The following is a 21190-nucleotide window of genomic DNA, read 5'->3' on the forward strand; positions in this document are numbered from 1 at the left end:
ATGTGCTTGCGTGTGGCACGCGGCAAGCGCCGCACGCGCAGCCGATCTTATTTCCATAATCCTGCGCACACAACGGGCACGAAAGCACACTATTACAAATAATCTCATACTGTCTGATATAGCACAATTGAACTACTTAGGATAAGGCTCGAAATTTCTAAAACAGTCCCAAAATGTGATATTATGTTTTCATGTCCAGACCATCTGACATTTGGGGGTCCCCCTTCTTTTTGCGTCGGGGGTTAAAAATTTCATTTTTTGCTTATTTAATTTATATTATTAGTTTCTTAATGACATTATCTATAATTACCTATATTACTAGCTTTACGTAGGTACTTAAATATTTCATATGTTAAAATTTTATTACACTACGGAGCCCGCTAGAAAAACGGAGTTTACATTTAGAGTATTATTTTAATAGATCAGAGATCACGCAACTACATCATATAATATGCAATGAATAATTAAAAGTCAGATTTGCAAATACCTTGTGCCGATTGAACGAAAATGAAAAAATATTTTTGTTTAATATTTTTGATAGTAAGCAGTTTTGGACAAAATAATGACGCAATTAATAGTGGCGTGGGAAGTATAGCTGGAAATACAGATACTGGAAAAAATAGACCAACTGAAGAAAATGGTCTAAACAATAGTGAAGACACAAATAATTCGGGAGATGCCTTGAACAATATGGTAAATCTATTAAACCGCAATTACACTGGTGGAATACTATTAAACAATATGCTTAATAAATTAAGCGATAATTTTACCAATGGTGTGCCACTGAGGAATTCTGGAGGATTACCAAATATGAATTTAACTGGGCCCTGGAACAATAATTTTAGTGGCGGTGTGATGGTAGTGCCATTTAACAATTTAGGATACTTTTCAAACGAAAACTGGACGACTGACATGCCCTTTAACAACATAGGTATATCAAACAACAATTTCACTGGTGGAATATTATTATTACCATTTAATAATATGAATTTTACAAACAGCATGTTTAATTATTTAGGTAATCAGCAAAACACAAACTTTACTGGTGGCGTATCTATGAATAGTTTGAGAGAGCAAATAAATAACAATATTAGCGATGTGATTTTAGGTAACAATTGGATAGATCCAAACAACAACAATAGAGGAAATGGCAATACTGGAAATCTTGAAAATATTTTATTGACTCTTAGGGGTCTTACGATGTCAAAAGGAGCTTCCTATAATAATTTGCCCTCAAATTATATTAATGGTGGAGTTGGAAATAATAACGATATGCCAAATAATAATTACTTCAGCAGAGTTAATCAAAATAGTTGGAATAATAACTATGAAGGAAAACAAAATTTCTATTGTAAAAATGAAATATTTAACAAAATATTAAGAGCACCTAACAATTTTCCTATTCCTCCCAAAATTCTTAGACCTAGCAACTTTAACGGACAAATGGATGGAACGGAAAGAAAGAAAGGTATTTTTAAGTATAATAATGAAAATCAGGACATTCATCATATCAGATCGTCAATTCCTCCCATATTACAAGGATTTTACTTAAAACATATATTGGATAATAATTACATTGTTCATAATAATAATGTTGTAAAAAATTACGAAGGAGGCTATCCGTTAAGTTATGCAGGTGCTAAATACTTGGACACTAATGTATTGTTTGGTCAAAATAATCATGGAATTGTTAACAATGAAATACCAAAACCTGAACTGAATTACAACGGAATTCCATTTGATTCGGATAGCGAACTTATAAAATATGGCATTAGTACCAGTAATGTTGGAAATGTATTTGGAGATAAGTATGGAATCCCGCCTGGTATGAACCACCTTCTAGGCAGAGCTGGCGTTGATTTAAAACATTAGACTTCATGTAGTCCTAATAATATTGATCCATAAAATAACCAACTGACGAACACTACTGCACTTAAAAATACTGAAGAAAAAAAATATTTACAACAAAAAAAAATGATTCCCGTTTATTCACGTTTAGCTTATATTTATATTTAAATAGAAAATTAAACAATATTATTAAAAAAATGTTTCCTTTGTTATCCATAAACAAATCCTAAAAACTATAAAATAATTAAATTGTTATTGAGTTTATAGGTAGCTCATTAATTATGTGTAGAGAAAAATCAGTAAATATCATTCTCTCTGCCTATGCCCAACTAATAAAAAACTCATGTCAAACGATATTAATTATACGTAAAAAAAAAACTTTATCACAGGTTCTAATTAGCTTTATGTGTTTAAAAACCTAGGGAGGCTTATCCGAAATTTAATGCACTTGATTTGTTACCTCTTGCGTCGAATGATGGTCATGGTTCATTTTCTATGGAGTAGCTGCCACGTAAAATATTTCTTGACATCTTTTAGATGTTTGGCGCATTAATTAAAAACACGGTAAAACATATTTTGTTCCATGATTCTTTTACATTAAGTATGTTTTGTAATGTTAAATTCTGGGATAAAGAATATTTTACATCCTTTTCAAGAATTGGGAATTGCTCAATCATCAACTGCAGTCATCAATGAATTATTTACATATTCTGGGTTAAAAATAGCGTTGCAATTATTTTACAATTTAAATTTATTGTTAGATTCAGTTCAAGGATGATTTTCGGCCAGTTATATGCAAAAAAATATTTAAATTTACTCGCACGATATTGTACGTAATTGTTTGATTAGCTTCAATTCACGTGGTACAATTTTATTATTTTATTTTTTATTTTATATATTTCAAATAACAAATTGCACCTTACAGCTAATGCCAAAGCGGCACAAATTGGAACACATTATCAACATAAAGCATTAACATTATAAAGCAATAACACATGAGCAGCTAAGACACAGGAATTCATAACGGTATAGTACTCTCAGGCATCTCTCTTTCTAATATCCTCTTGCATTCCATTATCACTCGCCCCATCGCACTACAAACAAATCGCACTGAGGCTGCGCCTCGAGCAGGGAGTTGAGCAGTGCGTGAGCGCGCGCGACCGGCGCCTGCGCGTGCGCCTGCGTGCGCGCCGCGCCCCCCGCCAGCAGCGGGTGCCGTCGCGCGCGGGTGTATTGGTTAGGTACAAAGTTACAAACAGGCGCACACAGACTTCGACAAGTTTTATACTATCAATTTTATTTCTAAAGATTGCTAATATAAACTTGGCTAAGGAGAGCGACCTTCGCAACTGTAAGGAGTCATACCCTAGTTGACCCTGTAAGAACAAGGTGGGGTACATGTAAGGATAATAGACGTATATCCTCTTGTACAAAGCCCTTAGGTACATTTTCTGGACCTGTTCCAACATAAGAATATATTTATTCTCATGCGGACTCCAGACTACAGAATTCGTCTCCAGCAAACTCCGGACGAGTGCAGCATAGAGCACGCGAGTGGCGTAAACGCTCAGGGACCCAGAATTACGCAAAACGAATCCGAGCCTCTTATACGCCGCATCAGTCACTGCCTGAACATGATCGCGAAATGAGAGTGCAGGGTCGAAGAGCACACCTAGATCACGGACGCGGGCCGACCGCGCTATACAAACATCACCGATGGCATACTCGTACTCAATAGGACCACGCGATCGCGAAAAGGTCATCATCTCGCACTTACTCGAGTTAAAATATAATTTGTTTTTGAGGCTCCAACGGTAGATCGCGTCGACATCTACCTGTAATTCCTGACAATCCTTCTCGCTTTCGACCGATCTTATTAGCTTTACGTCGTCTGCGAACAACAGTAGCGTGGAATTATGCAATTTGGTCGGAAACCTAGATGTTACCATTACACCGTGTGATTTTTATTTCCGTTAATTCAATTTCCTGAGCTTAAATTAGGTACTTTCTCAAAGACACCGGTGTTCATATCGGAGATAATCAATAATTATTATTATTTTTTATCTTATAAGGCCGCTACGAGCGTGTACTTGAGCGTGGGCCTATTTACATATTGTTAAGTTAAGAGGGAAGAATAGCTTTGCGATCCTAACGAAATAACGGTACTTTTTCTATGAAATTCCATTTCGGGAGAAAACGGTTTCCACTAACTAAATCTTAACCAATCACTTTGATTTTGATGTCGATCGTTTCAGCATAATATATTCTAGGTTTATAGGTTTCGCTTTTTTGAAAAAAAGGAAATCCTATCAACATGTGCTACTAAACGTAAGTACTATCTCGGACGATCGATGTTCGAAATGACATTGATATGCCACTGTTTTCAATTGTTCGGTTGAGTTAAATGTAATGCCCGTCTTACAACAACGCTAAATGCAACATTTAATTAATTTTCATTTTTTTTTATTACCTATGCCATTTAGTATACTTACTTACTTGCTTTTGCTTGCAAACGTACTTGCTCATGACCGAAGTTAACGGAATTCAATAAAAGCACGGTGTATAATTTAAGACATAATATTCTGATGAAGCTTATTGTAGAAATTATTGTTAATGTAGAATAGGGTCATGACGATGCTTGAGCGGATTCCAGTTGTGCAATGACGAAGCATTTGGCGGATTACCTTTTTTGTTTGATGATTGGTAATAAATACTCATTATTTGTTTTCCATAGTATATTTTAAGATTTTCAAGTTAAATCATCACTTTTTTGGGTAGGTACTATAACGTTATCAAGTTAGATGAGATGAAGCTTCCTTTACAATAATTACAACTACTCGTACTTATTTAATTTCAGTTTCTCAGATGCCACTCTTATAATTAAATATGACTATGTTCGCCGTTTCGCTATTTGAAGGTTGTCTGGAAGAGATTGCTGTTTATCGATAAGTCTGCCTGTTGTTACCTACACTGTTAGACTCCAATGAATTCTTTGTAACTTTTATTTTGTAGTGTGCAATAAAGTATTTTATTCTTATAATGTCTTTCCATATCTCGGAACCATGGGGAGGACCTTTGGGAGGCATGCGTGGGGTCGAAGCCAACAGTGCAGAGGCCCTTTTTGACAAATTTGATGTTATGTAATACACCAGCTATATATTTTTATGATTCACGGGTACACATAGATACCCGTAAATCGGTCCCAGCTGATAAAATAAAAATAAATAAATAAAATAAAATATTGTAAAGAGGTCCGGACACTTGCCATAACAACGCTTAATGCTTAACGTTATCGAGGCGGTGACTTGCCGCTGACTAGATAGGCCCATGAAACTGCCGTCGTAAAGACGACCAGGAGCAACACCGGTGTGAGCGGCTCAGGGGTGTCGAGAGGTCTGCGCCGCTTTCTACCCAGTGGCTGATAACAGCTACTGTGCCAACTCGCGTCTTATGCATTTCTCACTTGCACCCCCGGAGCATATAGCTCTAACGATTCCTATCTGGACGGCCAATGAAGGCAAGCCAGAGCTGAGAGTCCTGCGGGTCCCCCTTGAAGTCCACTCTGACCGACGATGACACGCCGGAGACGGAGACCCTGACCGACTCTCGGGAGCACTCGGATCCGTGGGGTCGTTACTCCTCAAGCTCGTCATAAGCTGATTATTATTATTATATGACAATTTAATAAATCATGGACTGAATTTAATGAAAGCAATGTTGACTTATGTCTACAGGTAGATAGATGAAAGTGTGGCCAGATGTATTTTCAAAGTGGGATTTTGAGGTGTGTATACTAATCCCGTTACAAAAAACTTTACACTATTTTTTATGCATTTTACATACTTAAATACAGCAAGGCAATAGTAGATTGTCAACCAATGGATGAAAGGTACTTATATCTGCCGAGGTAGTTTGGATTTCGAACGCAGTGAGAGCACCAATAGTCCGAGACTAAAATTACACTTTTCACCAGAGTTAAACACTTTACTTTTCATTTCGCATTCGAGAAAAGCATTTTTTTTAGCATATTTTTAATTAACCATTTAGTTAAAAGTATCGTTATTTATGGAATGGGAAGTTGTCACAATTAAAATTGAATAAAGAATCCATTTAAAACCAAATTTCAATTACTTATGTATAGTAAATAAAGAAAAAAATCGTACTTGGAAAGTAAAATGCTTGAGTGCAAAAAACGTATCACTTTCTGCACACTTTTTAGAACAACAATGACCCTTTTTCACAGCATGAGAAATGAAAAGTAAAATTAACACTGTAATTATTACCAGATGCCAAAATTAAATAAAAATCTTAAGTTATCTTGTAGTACTTTTCTTTGATAATTTCACCCTTGCACTTGATAATGGTACCATTTTAGATAATTCACACTAAATACGTTTTATCTTATCTTGGCCTTTTTTTTCTGTGGTTGTGGAATATTATGAAGTAGTTTACATTGTTGTATGCAACTGTTTGTATCTTGACCAGACAAACGTCGGATATACCTATTAATTGAATAATTGCTCAATTCCAACCGACCATGCAAGAAAAGGTGTTAATATAACCCTAAATGTGAACAACAATGCACATTCAGACATGTACACTGTCTTAAGTTCCATATAAGGATGGATCATTATTTCTGTATAATACTTCTAGCTTTTAGGGTCTATGGCCAACATCTTGATTACACCGAGATCCCTGCTAGCAGTGCAGGAATTGACGAGAATATTTCAGATCAAAATACGGCTGGTGATCATATAAATACTAATAACTATTTTGGAGGCATTGGAGAACCAGATTATTACGGAGACAATTATGGAAGCAAATACAATGGCAAATACTTTGGCAAGGATGTGGAAAATTTTTTGTTCAATAAAAAATTAAGTAATGTTGAAAAGTTACAGAGGTCGCAAGGATTATATGAACGTTATGAATACGACGATGGGAATCCAGGTTTTTAAATAATTTTATTTATTTGTGTAACACATTTGGCATTCGGTACCTATTACGAAAAAATACAACATGTTTAAAATAGATTTTTTTTTCTATTTGACCTTTTAGACGGAATATTCTTTATTAATTTTATTTTCACTAAAAGTAAATAAATTAATAACCTATCTACTAAATGGGTGTTGTTTTGATAGCATGTTTCTGAACTTTAGTTTCGTCCAGTTTTTCATTGGGATCAATAAATAATCCAAGACGTGTTTGTACAATGTCCTAATAAAATAAAAATAAAAACTCATTCTAGATGTTCACGGGAAAATCCAGCGCCCTTGCCAATCGTACGACACATTCTGCATCCGCAAGTTCTTTGCACAGCACTCCCAATGCAAGATATCTGGGAGACAAGTACCCGAGCCCCTATTCCGAGCCCAAACCACGCTCAACATCCCTAACACAAACGTTTCGGCTACATTTAACAATATGGAGTACCGAGGAATCAAAGACGGAAGAGTAGCAGAGTTTTAGTAAGTGTGAATTTGGGTTTTAATTCATTTATCGCTTCGTTTCTAAATTCGTTTTAAAACCAAATAATTTGCGATTTGGTCAATATTTGAATGATTCGTCACATAAATTAGGTTCACGCCTCTTTATGGACATGTGTAAAGTTACGGGCTATAAAGCCTAATTTATTGTTGGAAGGATACGCTAAGCACTGTTAGGGTACATTTGAATATACCTAGTATGTTTACTAGATGATATATGTTTGCTATATGAAAAAACAATGCTGGCTGAAAAAGCAATTCGCGATTTGTTTCTAGTGTTTCTACGTCTTTTTTCTACGTGTATGCCTTCATGCATTCTGCCGGATGGGACCATACTTTTAAAATTAGGGCTAGAAGCATTATCCAAGAGTTTTAACAATAACCAGAACAACAAAGCAATTTCTTTTTCAGTGTTGACAAAGCGACAGACAACTTGGTTATTGCTGTGGATTTTAACCAAGTTACGTTTGGCTCTCAAACCTTATATTTGAAATACTACCTCAGAGGTCGAGAACCGGTTGTAGTGGAGGACGCCGCTGGGGCTACGTTTGGTAAAACTTCTGTTCATTACCTTCTACTTTGATTGGTCAAATGCTGATGTACTTATCTATGTGTGCCTGATGAACAAATCTGTGAATGAATGGCTGTAATTAGGTACTTGTGTGTTGTGTAGACAAGTCTTCTTCTTTTAAAAAAGGCTTCCATCTAATTTGTGATAAACTAATAATTGCGCCGATAAATAAATAAATTGCGTTAGTAAAGTGATACCTGGACTTCATAAAGAGCCACGATAGATTTTCGGCTGTTGACTAAAGAATGGTTAAAAAAAGATTTAGATTAGCTGCACACTTCCGCGTTGGTTAGCACACTGCATAATATAACTATAATAAGCAATATGCATTGTAGCAAGGTATAGGTAGGTATATTTGAAGTACTTAGTATGTATTTAACAGGACCATTTATATTTAATTTTCTACTTTTTGTACTCTGTTGATATTTATTGCGCCTATTACTGCTTGTTCTCTATTTGGCTCGAGGGTTAAATGTCAGAGAATGCCTTCTGGCATTAAGTTGCCTTTTGTCCAGTTTTTACTGTCCAATGAAGCTTAAATAAATAAATAAGCTATGAATTACACTTTAAACATCATAAATGAACACAAAACTAAAAAAATCTCAAAACCCGTAGACAGATATCCGGCAGACGTATATACCCACCTAATTATTTACATTCTTACATTGACAGAAAATGAAGCAGTCCTCGCAGATAAAAAAGATGTTTTTCCTTCTGTGCCGTATAGAATATATATGTAGTTTGAGCTGGAAAAGTACATTCATCACTTTCAATCTAATAGTAGTAAATAATTACTTTAACCTAACAAAGTAACAGGCATATTTAGTTTTAGTTCTAGCTTCTGTCTCCTTTCATAAAAATTTTGAACAAATTACGCAATTAGCAATATTAAAACTTCGTTCAATATTTCTTAGCAAAAATGTTGGAGTGTACCTATTAGAACTTACTCCTTAGGAATCGATTTTCATATTTAAAAGCCCGAAGTATGAAAATTTATGGGGAGTAAAATTAAACGTTAAGTTACGTTATGTTTATCTTGGATGGGTGAATGAAAACACGTCTTTATTTACTCAGTGTCAACAAATAACAAGTGTAAATTTGCGGAGTTATGAGTTTTTAATTTTTATATTATTATGTTAGATTATAAAATACATTATAATGTATTTTATAATCGTTCGTAAGAAGTAAACTCCAGTCGTGCTTCGGAACTGACACACACAAAGTGGTTTTGGTAGCAAGATTTTATTTAAATAATTTCTTTTTTGTCTAAGTTGAAATACTTATTTTCAGTGCAAGTATCAGTAACGGCGGTGATACCAGATCTGAAAGACTTGAAGCTGGACCGCGCAGAAATATTCACGTATAATGGGGACCCTGTACCGCCGTTCCTTGCTGGACCTCGACTGGCGTTGAGTACAGGTAATAAAAATATACAGAAACACACTGTTAAGACAAAAATACGATTTCATCAGCGAGGGAATATATTATAGACAAAGCTCTTAGTATATTTTGGACTGAAACGGTCCACATGACTGACACTTACCAGTATCTGGCACATAGCACTGATCGTTACCTCCCCTATATACCCCGCACGCAGCTTTGAATATATTCAATATTATATTAAATTTCCCGCAATTAAAAAGTTGTGATTGGTCACTTCAAGTTTTGATTGACTCAAATAAAATTGTATATAACAAATATAAAATTACATAACGTAATTGTACCTACCGGCCGCGTATTGCACGTGTATTGACACGTGGGTTCATTTTTAAGTTCGTGTTTGTGTGTCTAACTTATTGAGAAGTCATACATTAACCACTAAACGCAACTAGCAAGATGCAAATGAACTCAGAAAAACTACTCAATGTGTAAACAAGCCCCAATGTGAAGACCAGCCACTTACCCGTTGTGACCTTATGCTAAAGTATTAATTTGTTTTCTTTTTTCATACAGATCCAGAAGTAGTGACGATGTTCGCCGGAACAGTCGCTAATGTGCCAACGGATGCCCAAGAATCCTTAATGACTGAGGGAGTTTTCTACATTTTAAATTTCATTCAGTATAATATTTGTGATTTTGGTTTGAAGGTTATTTAGTACTTCGTGACTGCTATTAAAAGATTATCTTATTAAATTGTCTGTTTTTTTTATTGATACTGCACTGCCCAGTCCCATTTGAGCTTAGCGGCAGTTTCAGCTACATTAGTTATTCCAGTTTTCGAGCGTAGTATTGTATTTTTAATGCGATCGGTTAACTTCACGCTCAGAATACTACTCTACATGGCTCGCTGACAAACCTTGAGTTGAAAACGTGCATTGTATGCTTTGTATGAGGAACGGCGGTTTAATACGAGTGATGAATTTAAGGAACAAGTAAAAAAATATTCGAAGAAGTTTAAAATAGATTGTCATATCGCTAATTGTAATTATTTAAGGCACAGTAGTTATTTGTTTTATAAGGGGGCAAAGTTGTAGTTTAACCGCTCGTGCTAATATTGATACCCGAGCAAACGAAAGATGCCAAAACTGAACCACGAGCGTAGCGAGTAGTTTGAGAAGTGGAATCTTGAGCGTTGCGAGGGTTTCAAGGCACGAAGGTTAAACAAATTTTGCCTCCGAGTGAAATACAATTTTTTTTACCACACATACCAACGCGAGGAAAACACTAACTATGAAATACCTAAAAAATCAATCCAAATCAAATATCATTCAAAATCATAATTTAAAAGTCAATTCTACCAGCTAAGGATTTAACTCAAAATTTGCATCTGATTACTTTGCCCCACATGTGGATAAAATGCAACTTTCTCATTAGTTTTCGAACAATCAAGAGGACCTTTACCAGTTGGTGTGGTGAAAAATAGAAAATAATTCGAAAGGGCTTGTCGCGAGGCCTACTTGAATAAATAATATTTTGAAGTTTGAATATAGATGTATCGTTTTATCACCTCTATATCTCGTATTTATTTACTAAAAAACCTCTGTAACTCGAACAAAATAATAAATAAGACTATCATTTTATTTTTAGCATTTGTGTAATTACCTCTCAAATATGACTTTTTCATAAATTAGACCTCTATAACTCTCAGGCCTATTTAAGTCGAACAAAAATCTATAAGAATCTCTCTAAATTGATACCCTTTGTAAGGCGAAAACTCCTTAACACGAACTTTTAGGTGTTTTCCTCGAGATTCGTGTTATTGAGGTTTCACTGTATTATTGAAAATAAAAATTGGAAAAATAATGCAAGCTTTTAATGAAAGAAATTTACAAAACTTTAAGACCAAAATCGCAAATGTTGTATTGCAAGTAGGTAGTGCCGAGGAACACGCCGTCCGTACTTATTGCCTCGCGCGTTTCCGCTGGAACGCCCGCAGTCACCAAGTATAAAAACATGGCTACAACTTCAGGATCTGAAAACATTCAAATGCGATTTAATAAAATAAACCTCAACCACTACTTTTTCTATCTGGATCAGGCTAAGGAACCAATTTATATACCTATATATAATACAGGATGATTCATGAGACGTGAGCAGGACCAAGCCTACACAATCAGTAAATGTTAATGAATCGTTCACCGTCATATTTAAGTAAAACAATCACGCTTTTTTCTGTTATTTAACTTTTTTTTAAAGGGCAAATTTTATTATTAACAAAGATAAAACTTATTTTACCGTCATGACAGCAGTTTGATTATGAAGAAAAGAAAATGTCACACTTGAGTGAGATACGATTTTTCAAAAGTAAGTGTAATCGATAAAACAAAGAGGGTGACCATAAATGTCGTAAATAAAATAAAAATGAAATTTTGAACAGAAAAAAAATAACGTTAATTTCACAAATACCGGTACGAAACAGTTATCGATAACTTACTGAATACGCAGGCTTGATCCTGTCTCCTGAATCATCCGTATAAGGCAGGAAAACAAATCATTTTTTTTTTATACGACCACGACAATAACTCACGCTGATTGGACTGGTCCCGGCGCGCGCGTCATGAGCTCATGTCATTGGGTATTTCGCTCACACTTATTGAGGGGCGTGAGATGCACTGTGAGCCATGCCATGTATGTGAGCGTACGTATTTCTATAGATCGCATCACTACAAGATCAAAACTATAACAAATGTTCAATTAGAAACGGCCTCAAAGTCTACTAACCTGAACTCAAACCTATACGGGGTCCAGTAGAAAATGGAACGAGAGGACTTTCTGAGTATATCTCGGCTCTGTCCAACCTTAGATTATTTAATCCCGGTATGATCATTGTTACAGTTGTTTTCCCTAAAAAATATCACAAATTAGGTATAGTTAATGTGCGTAAGATTAAAATAACGTTTATTTAACTGTGGTAAAATTTTGAAGTAAAATGCAATAAAGTGATTAGTGAGTTTGAAATATCAGTAAAAAAATGGTTTAAAATTTTAGTTTTTAATTTTATTAACTTAATAAGTCCAAAAAAAATAAATAATAAAAGCATTACTAAAATCCAAACTAGCGAAGTCTGTGTGTACTTCCGGTTCTCTTCCTCTCCGGTAAAATTTAACGTTTGTGTTGTTAGATATTATTGAGACGTCATCGAAATAGATAGCAATAACCAAGTTGTCTGTTACTTTGTTAATGCTGAAATAGAAAATCTGATTAGCGCGAAAATTTTAAAGCTAAATAAATTATATTAGTTTAACCGGGTGGACCACCATCGCGCGGTGCGCATACTCCATGCCAGAGATCTCATTCACGCAGAGGGATATTTGGCGGGAGTTGCTATCCCTGAACGTTCATAAGTCGAGCGGGCCAGACGGCATACCAGCAGTGTGCTCTTGAGTGTGGCGTGTTGGCGCGACTTTTCACTCTCTGGCATGTTTCATTTTCGTGGAAGACGGGACCCTTGTGCACCCTGTGCCTAAAAAGGGTGGTAGATCGGTCCCAACGAATTACAGGCCTATCGCTATTACCTCCCTTCTCTCTAAGGTCATGGAGCGTATAATTAACGCAAAGCTCCTGAGATATCTAGAAGAAAGAACACGAACGCGGACGCTGCGGCTGTTGTGGCTGCCAAAGTTTTCCCGAGGTGCTACAGTATGGGGTTCTTCAAAAAAGGAGTGTACAGGTTTTTAAAGGGTCAGAAACGCGCATGTAATATCTTTGGTGTTGCAGGCGTCCATAGGCTACGGTGACTGCCTACCATCAGGCGGGCCGTATGCTTGTTTGCCACCGATCTGGATTTTCAAGTATTATGTCCTATAATATTTATTTATTATTTTATGTACTTATCTTTCGTATTATTATCGAATGGGTGAATCAAGTTCTTGTTGTCACTCGTTAACATGGAAACGGTCGCCTGGATCACTCTTAAAACCTTATTTTATGGTGTTTAAAATTAGCATTATTTTGGCAGTTGTAAGCTTGGCATCCATAATGGCTCATGCACTTAGGATATGATTATAACGTAGTATAACATTTCTTCTAACAAACTTACTACTATTGTCGCCTGGCTGACGGAACAGAATAACAACAAAAATATATGAAAGTTAATAAATATCATAAATATTCAATGACCGGTCTGGCCTAGTGGGTAATGACCCTGCCTATAAAGCCGATGGTCCCATCAGGTTCAAATCCTGCTAAGGGCATTTATTAGTGTATGTGTGTGCACGGATATTTGTTCATGAGTCATGGGTGTTTTCTATGTACATATTTAAGTATTTATATATTGTACATATATATCGTTGTCTAAGTACCTACAATACAAGCCTTATTGAGCTTACTGTGAAACTTAGTCAATTTGTGTAATAATGTATTAGATTTTTTTTTATTAATTTTATTTATGAAATCATAATCAACTTACTAAAACTCGTCCACTCTAGCATTACTTAGTCCATTATATATTCCGTCAACGGCGGTAGCTGATATATTGGCAGGTGTATACTGATACCCAGCTTGGGCCCGGTAAAAGGGTTCAGGCAGTTTCCTTCCTGATATCTTGCATTTGGAGTGTTCTGCGAAGAACTTGCGAATGCAAAAGGTGTCATATACTTGGCATGGACGTTCTATAATTCCGTGGATATCTGAAACAGACAACAATTAATTTTGTTAAAAAGTTGTCTGATATTACTATAATCACGAAAAACTTTTGACCATTTATTATTATGTACAGCGCCATCTATGGGCAAATTGGCTAACTAATTTGCGCGATCTGTATGTATTTTCAGGGATATTTCTTTATCATGAGAACCGATTCCAATAATTTGTGTTTTATTTGAAAGGCAGTATCTTTAGTGTAGTTTTAAATTGCAAATTAAATTATAAAAAGTTTTTTTGTTATTTAAAAAAAAAGTTATCAAGATAGAGGTCAGATTTTATTTTTCCTGTAATCTTTATGATAATGTAAAAATGTCAATGACAAATGATGTGGTAAAAATGACAATGTAAAAATTTCAGAATTTTTTATTCGTAAACTTCGAAAATAAGGGGGATGGTATTTTTTTTCACATTTTCCATCATAAGTCAACTTTTTTTCACTATGAAAAAAAAAATGTAATGTTCAATTTAAGCTGTTTGAAATGATACCCCACTTGACCTAGTAACTAGACTTTGAAATTTTGCACCCTATTTATATTGGACATTTTCCATAATTAATAAAAATATTACACTTCCAATATGTCTGGGTTAGCAATGTTCATTACTATTCCAAATTTCAAATCGATAGTTTAAGTACTTCTCAAGATAGTTACCAATGTGACAGACGGATGGACAGAGTCGCACCATAAGGGTTCCTACGGAACCCTAAAAAGGGGGAAAATTTAGATATTTATTGTTTTCCCAATATCTCAAAAAGTGTTAATATTTAAGAAATCTGAATAAAATATTATTAAATAGGAGGAAATTCCTCCTTTTTTGTCTACCACTTTTGAAATTTTTATATATGAATAAACGCTTTCAATACATTTATTTTTAGGAGTAGTATCTCTATTTTTCACCATTTTGAACTTGTCGAGTAGACTATATTAAATGTTGAACAATTTTTCCGTTTTACTCTGCTTTATAAACCAAATAACATTATCTTTATCAGACGGACGGACAACAAGGTTATTTTTTCCTTTTGTGTACGGAACCCTAAAAAGTAGTTTTATGGATATGATATGGATAGGATATGGACTTTGGCATGACGAGATTTTTTTACAGAAATTTCATTTTCAAAGATAATTTTTAATAGTTGTAATAATAAAGTTTTATCGTTTGAGTATGATATGGAAGCGCTGGTGGCCTAGCGGTAAGAGCGTGCGACTTGCAATCCGGAGGTCGCGGGTTCAAACCCCGGCTCGTACCAATGAGTTTTCGGAACTTATGTACGAAATATCATTTGATATTTACCAGTCGCTTTTCGGTGAAGGAAAACATCGTGAGGAAACCGGACTAATCCTAACAAGGCCTAGTTTACCCTCTGGGTTGGAAGGTCAGATGGCAGTCGCGTTTCGTATGCCGGGACAACGCGATAGTGGGGTTTTTAGGTGCACTCAATGTATGGGAACCAATATTTTTCTCATTAAAGCATGAGACTTGGCACACTTGTTACTAAGGTGGACCAGAGTCGAAAACGCCCGGGAGGCAGCGGGAGACACCCCTCTAGGGGGGAGGGGGAGGGGGTGAAGTTTTCCTACGCCGCGCGCACTGTTGGTCGTTATAACTACTAAACTGTAGCTACTAGGGCAAGTGTGGTATCATTTTCGGATAAATAAAAGATGGTCAATCATTTTCTAAAACAAAAAAAAAACACCTTTACATAGAAAAAAATTGAAATACGGCCCAAAATCTAAAATCTTTTGAGTAAAAAAAATCTTTCAAGGTCAATAAATTTTTAATGATTACCGATATCGGATTATAAAAAAAATATATTTAAAAAGGCGCATTAATACAGATTCCAAAAATATAAGTAACATTGCAAATATTTAAGAAAAAAATTGTTTAAAAAAATATAGAACACCGCGCGGCAGAGTCGTAAAAAATTCTTAGCCAATTATGAACATCAAAAACGAGTTTTATAGGTTGCTAGTGTCCTGTAAGCTGTAACTAATAAGGATGGAGTTTTCATTAGATATAGTATATCATCATATCAGCTCATATATGTCCCCACCGAGGGGCTCGAGCCTACCCTGCATTAGGGTGATCGGGCCTTAGTCGATCACGCGAGCCCAGTGCGGGTTGGTCGACTTCACACACAAGCTTCGAGTTTCCTCGCAGCCGTGTGCAGGTTTCCTCACGATGTTTTCCTTCACCGTAAGAGCGTCGAATAAACGTACATATGAAATCGAGATTCGAAAACACATTGGTATGCGGCCAGGATTCGAACCACGACCTCCCGCACAGGAGGTAGCGGTCTTAAGCATTACGCCACCGACGCTCTCTATATATAGTATATAGCTCAATTTTAATAATTATTTGATAGAAGACATTTTTTATCGTGTGTATAAGCATATTTAAACTTATGGCTCAGCTGGGCACGATTTCAAGTGACCCAAAATCTATAAAGAAATTAAACAAACAGTATAGAATTTTACTTAAAAATGTTTATTATTTACATTGTCCCCCACAATCGCAAAGCTCCGTGCACTTAAGTTGCCGCTGAAAGCACCGGCACCTCGAGCCGCCGCACCTCTTTTTGCATCTGCACCGGATCATTTCCAGGCATGCATCTGCAGCTACGGGCAAGTCTGTCCATGTAGGTTGCCAGCTTTCACTGACTTTTCTCCATCCCCAGTTAGATGGAGAGGGAAGATTTTGATTCGGTGACATCTGACCCCATACATGGACTGCTTGGAACACTGCCCGCAGGAAATGCTGGTATAGAGCAGCTTTCGTCGGAGGTATATTCTCCAATTGGCGGTCTTTTTTCGAGAATAGGTGCTTTCGGGCTTCGTTTACGGTTGTAAATGAACTGGCTCTAAAACAAAACAAAAAAATTAGTTACTAGACTATTTTATTGTATTGCTAGTTTTAAAAAGTGCTTATTACCTGTCATATAAAATGACGACAAACTTTTCGATTACTGTAAACGCCTCGCTAGTACTCCCCTCATATGCTGTCAGAAACCCTTCTGTGGCATTGGGAAATGCGTTCCATGCATCTATTGCACTTTTTTTTCCTTTCCCGTTAAAATAGGACACTGTATCACAACCTGTGAAGGCATGGAACAGGGTGAGGACTTTCGCTTTTTGTGGCCCTGTAAAAGAAAATAATATGTTTTATATAGCCCGCCTAGTACCTGAGCTAGAAGAGCTGTGAGTACACGTAGGTACTGGTAAACACCACCAGTACCTTCCTTGTCACGAAATAGCAAAAACTCTAGGTAAAAAATAATTATAAATTGTATTTATCTACGTTACGCCCTAGCCACTAGCTAGAATAGAATAGAATGCACTGAGACTATAACGCTAGGCGGGCTATATAAAACATATTATTTTCTTTTACAGGGCCACAAAAAGCGAAAGTCCTCCTCCTGTTCCATGCCTTCACAGGTTGTGATACAGTGTCCTATTTTAACGGGAAAGGAAAAAAAAGTGCAATAGATGCATGGAACGCATTTCCCAATGCCACAGAAGGGTTTCTGGCAGCATATGAGGGGAGTACTAGCGAGGCGTTTACAGTAATCGAAAAGTTTGTCGTCATTTTATATGACAGGTAATAAGCACTTTTTAAAACTAGCAATACAATAAAATAGTCTAGTAACTAATTTTTTTGTTTTGTTTTAGAGCCAGTTCATTTACAACCGTAAACGAAGCCCGAAAGCACCTATTCTCGAAAAAAGACCGCCAATTGGAGAATATACCTCCGACGAAAGCTGCTCTATACCAGCATTTCCTGCGGGCAGTGTTCCAAGCAGTCCATGTATGGGGTCAGATGTCACCGAATCAAAATCTTCCCTCTCCATCTAACTGGGGATGGAGAAAAGTCAGTGAAAGCTGGCAACCTACATGGACAGACTTGCCCGTAGCTGCAGATGCATGCCTGGAAATGATCCGGTGCAGATGCAAAAAGAGGTGCGGCGGCTCGAGGTGCCGGTGCTTTCAGCGGCAACTTAAGTGCACGGAGCTTTGCGATTGTGGGGGACAATGTAAATAATAAACATTTTTAAGTAAAATTCTATACTGTTTGTTTAATTTCTTTATAGATTTTGGATCACTTGAAATCGTGCCCAGCTGAGCCATAAGTTTAAATATGCTTATACACACGATAAAAAATGTCTTCTATCAAATAATTATTAAAATTGAGCTATATACTATATATAGAGAGCGTCGGTGGCGTAATGCTTAAGACCGCTACCTCCTGTGCGGGAGGTCGTGGTTCGAATCCTGGCCGCATACCAATGTGTTTTCGAATCTCGATTTCATATGTACGTTTATTCGACGCTCTTACGGTGAAGGAAAACATCGTGAGGAAACCTGCACACGGCTGCGAGGAAACTCGAAGCTTGTGTGTGAAGTCGACCAACCCGCACTGGGCTCGCGTGATCGACTAAGGCCCGATCACCCTAATGCAGGGTAGGCTCGAGCCCCTCGGTGGGGACATATATGAGCTGATATGATGATATACTATATCTAATGAAAACTCCATCCTTATTAGTTACAGCTTACAGGACACTAGCAACCTATAAAACTCGTTTTTGATGTTCATAATTGGCTAAGAATTTTTTACGACTCTGCCGCGCGGTGTTCTATATTTTTTTAAACAATTTTTTTCTTAAATATTTGCAATGTTACTTATATTTTTGGAATCTGTATTAATGCGCCTTTTTAAATATATTTTTTTTATAATCCGATATCGGTAATCATTAAAAATTTATTGACCTTGAAAGATTTTTTTTACTCAAAAGATTTTAGATTTTGGGCCGTATTTCAATTTTTTTCTATGTAAAGGTGTTTTTTTTGTTTTAGAAAATGATTGACCATTTTTTATTTATCCGAAAATGATACCACACTTGCCCTAGTAGCTATAGTTTAGTAATTATAACGACCAACAGTGCGCGCGGCGTAGGAAAACTTCACCCCCTCCCCCTCCCCCCTAGAGGGGTGTCTCCCGCTGCCTCCCGGGCGTTTTTGACTCTGGTCCACCTTAGTAACAAGTGTGCCAAGTCTCATGCTTTAATGAAAAAAATATTGGTATTGTCCTATAACGACCCCACTACGAGGAAGAAGATCGTTTGAGTATGATATATGTTTTAATTATTTGCTCGTGTTGCAGGCCCCACCCGGGATTTATATAAAAAAATATAAATTATGTATAAAATTGGCAGTGTGCACTTGCATATTGTATGGCTGCGCCATAAGCAGATACCAAGCAACTGATCGTTGTCAGACACATGAAATTAATTTATTATTATATTCATAAAACAAATAACATACCAGGATTTCCTTCGTCAAATGCAAACTTGTGTTCATTTTCTCCAAATATTCCTCGACCTTCGTTGTGACCATTGTCAAATTTCTTGTTAAGCAAAACATCACCAAGATTCTCTCTTTTGTAAAATACTTTTGGGAAACTTAATTCCTTTAAATTTAAATCTAAGACATTATCTAAACCAAAAATAGGATTAAGATTTAAATAGACTATAAGAAAGATGAAACTAACATAATGCTTCATTTTAAAACAAAGTACCCGACTCCCCACACTATCAGAAGAGTGATTTATGTAGTATTTTAAGTTATCTACTCTATTTTGTAAAGAATCTGGCGTGCATTTAATTTCTGAATAACAAATTTATATTAATTTCAACAAAGCAACGAAAGACATTTTAATTATGAATTAATTATTTAATATGCAGACTGAGTCGATAAATAGACAGTAAGTATAATGCATCTGGTCTCAATTAGTATAAATTAGCATAAAAAACCGGCTAAAAGCATATCAGGTCATGTTCAGTGCAGGGTTCCATAGTTACCCATCCGTCATAATAGGCAGCCTTGAATGGACACTATTAGTAGGTAATTTTATTATCATGTACATAACAAGCAAAGGGGAGTAGATTCACAGCACTTTGTACGTCTTTTTAGTAAGTTATAAGGGAAGACTTTTTGTGATAACTCAGAAAAAGCTTAACCGATATTGTTTGCTACAGTTTTCACTGAAAGTCTTTATTAACTTTACTTTCACCATTTTTTTTTTTCATATTATTTAGACCCCTGGTTCAAAAGTTAGAGCGTTCAAGCCTATAAATACTTTATAAAAAATGACCGTGGAAATCCTTATTTATGTTGAAAGACCTATTTAACGACAACCCATATTAGGATTGAAGCGAATAAAAAATCATCTCCACTTTACTTGTAGGAGAGGTTAGATACCTAGAGGCTAGATAGTTAATAAAACATTTGTTTTTATTTAACCACTTTATCGGCATAATTGATTTAGCTTTCTAAAATTAACTTGCACGGAGCAAACGACGGAAAGGCTTGCCTCATTCATATTGTAACCAAACACATGCTTTGGCCAGACTATATACGTAACTCTAAAATATGTAAAATAAATATATGCAACAATTTTACTGATTGAAGATACTTTATGAATAATTAAGATCACGCACCTAACATGGTTAATAAAGGCGAAATATGATTGAGATATCCGTGCATAGTATTATTTAGCCATAAGGACGTGAAAAAAATTACTCTGACCTAATTCGATATATAAAATATCAGGTGCGTTCTAATCTTCCAAATACGCTGCCAGCATTCTCTTCGTGAATATGTAAAAGGATCTCTATGGCAACATGTGCATTTCTGCATTTTGCTTGTCTTTCGCAGGGCCCACTATGCAATTTAAGCGGAAGGTGGAACGAGATCGAAATAGCGCTTGCTCGTTTTAACATATAAGGCATGGTGAGTCATATATAAACCTAGTAAGTATCAGACAGATTAATAAGCTCATTTATAACAGTTGAACTTCGATAACTTGAACTTCAATAAGGTGAAACCACTAACTTGGAGTTAAACCGTTTAAACTGTTAAAACCGTTAACAGTAAAGTTTAACCATGTATACCTATACCTATTGTTAACTCTGAGTTAGTTCGCTAACCCTGGAACGTAAACTACTTTAACTTGAAAACAATACATCCAGTATTGTTTTATCATCCTTATATCTCGTAATTATTTACTTATTAAAAATACTTTTGTAACTGTAACAGCTTGAAACCAAATGACAATAACTCTAATACGATTTCTTCATTAATTTTACTTCTGTAACTCGAGCCTCTATAAGAACCTCTCAAAGGCGAAAACTCGTTAACACGAACTTTTA

At 35.9% G+C, this 21190-nt stretch overlaps 2 protein-coding genes and 1 long non-coding RNA gene across 3 annotated transcripts; 2 read left to right on the forward strand and 1 right to left on the reverse strand.

The window, feature by feature from the left end:
- Positions 1-1765: 1765 nt before the first annotated feature.
- LOC133525221 (uncharacterized) lies at positions 1766-11018 on the forward strand. The gene is made up of 6 exons (XM_061861509.1): positions 1766-1825; positions 2890-3076; positions 7097-7316; positions 7746-7885; positions 9196-9324; positions 9859-11018. Exons 1-6 carry the CDS (start codon positions 1766-1768, stop codon positions 9999-10001), a joined length of 879 nt encoding a protein of 292 aa, XP_061717493.1. The 3' UTR covers positions 10002-11018.
- A 125-nt stretch (positions 11019-11143) lies between these two features.
- On the reverse strand, positions 11144-21067 carry LOC133525055 (uncharacterized). Its single transcript, XM_061861277.1, has 5 exons — positions 19305-21067; positions 13754-13973; positions 12389-12528; positions 12067-12189; positions 11144-11317 (listed from the first exon to the last, which is right to left on the reverse strand). The coding sequence occupies exons 1-5, from the start codon at positions 19540-19542 to the stop codon at positions 11172-11174; spliced, it is 867 nt and encodes a 288-aa protein (XP_061717261.1). The 5' UTR covers positions 19543-21067; the 3' UTR covers positions 11144-11171.
- On the forward strand, positions 15400-18048 carry LOC133525057 (uncharacterized). Its single transcript, XR_009800512.1, has 2 exons — positions 15400-17583; positions 17655-18048. It is a non-coding gene; the product is annotated as an uncharacterized LOC133525057 (long non-coding RNA).
- Positions 21068-21190: the final 123 nt, after the last annotated feature.

Source organism: Cydia pomonella, chromosome 14 (genome assembly GCF_033807575.1).
Source record: "Cydia pomonella isolate Wapato2018A chromosome 14, ilCydPomo1, whole genome shotgun sequence".
NCBI lineage: Eukaryota > Metazoa > Arthropoda > Insecta > Lepidoptera > Tortricidae > Cydia > Cydia pomonella.

Coding starts and splice junctions, on each gene's coding strand:
- LOC133525055 (XM_061861277.1), bottom strand. CDS start 19,542: ATGAAGCATTATGTTAGTTTCATCTTTCTTATAGTCTATTTAAATCTT. Junction 13,974..19,304: donor ATTTGACGAAGGAAATCCTG/GTATGTTATTTG, acceptor TGTCTGTTTCAG/ATATCCACGGAATTATAGAA. Junction 11,318..12,066: donor CCGTATAGGTTTGAGTTCAG/GTTAGTAGACTT, acceptor GAATGTTTTCAG/ATCCTGAAGTTGTAGCCATG.
- LOC133525221 (XM_061861509.1), top strand. CDS start 1,766: ATGGCATTAGTACCAGTAATGTTGGAAATGTATTTGGAGATAAGTATG. Junction 1,826..2,889: donor TAAGTATGGAATCCCGCCTG/GTATGAACCACC, acceptor TAGTACTCTCAG/GCATCTCTCTTTCTAATATC. Junction 9,325..9,858: donor TCGACTGGCGTTGAGTACAG/GTAATAAAAATA, acceptor TTTTTCATACAG/ATCCAGAAGTAGTGACGATG.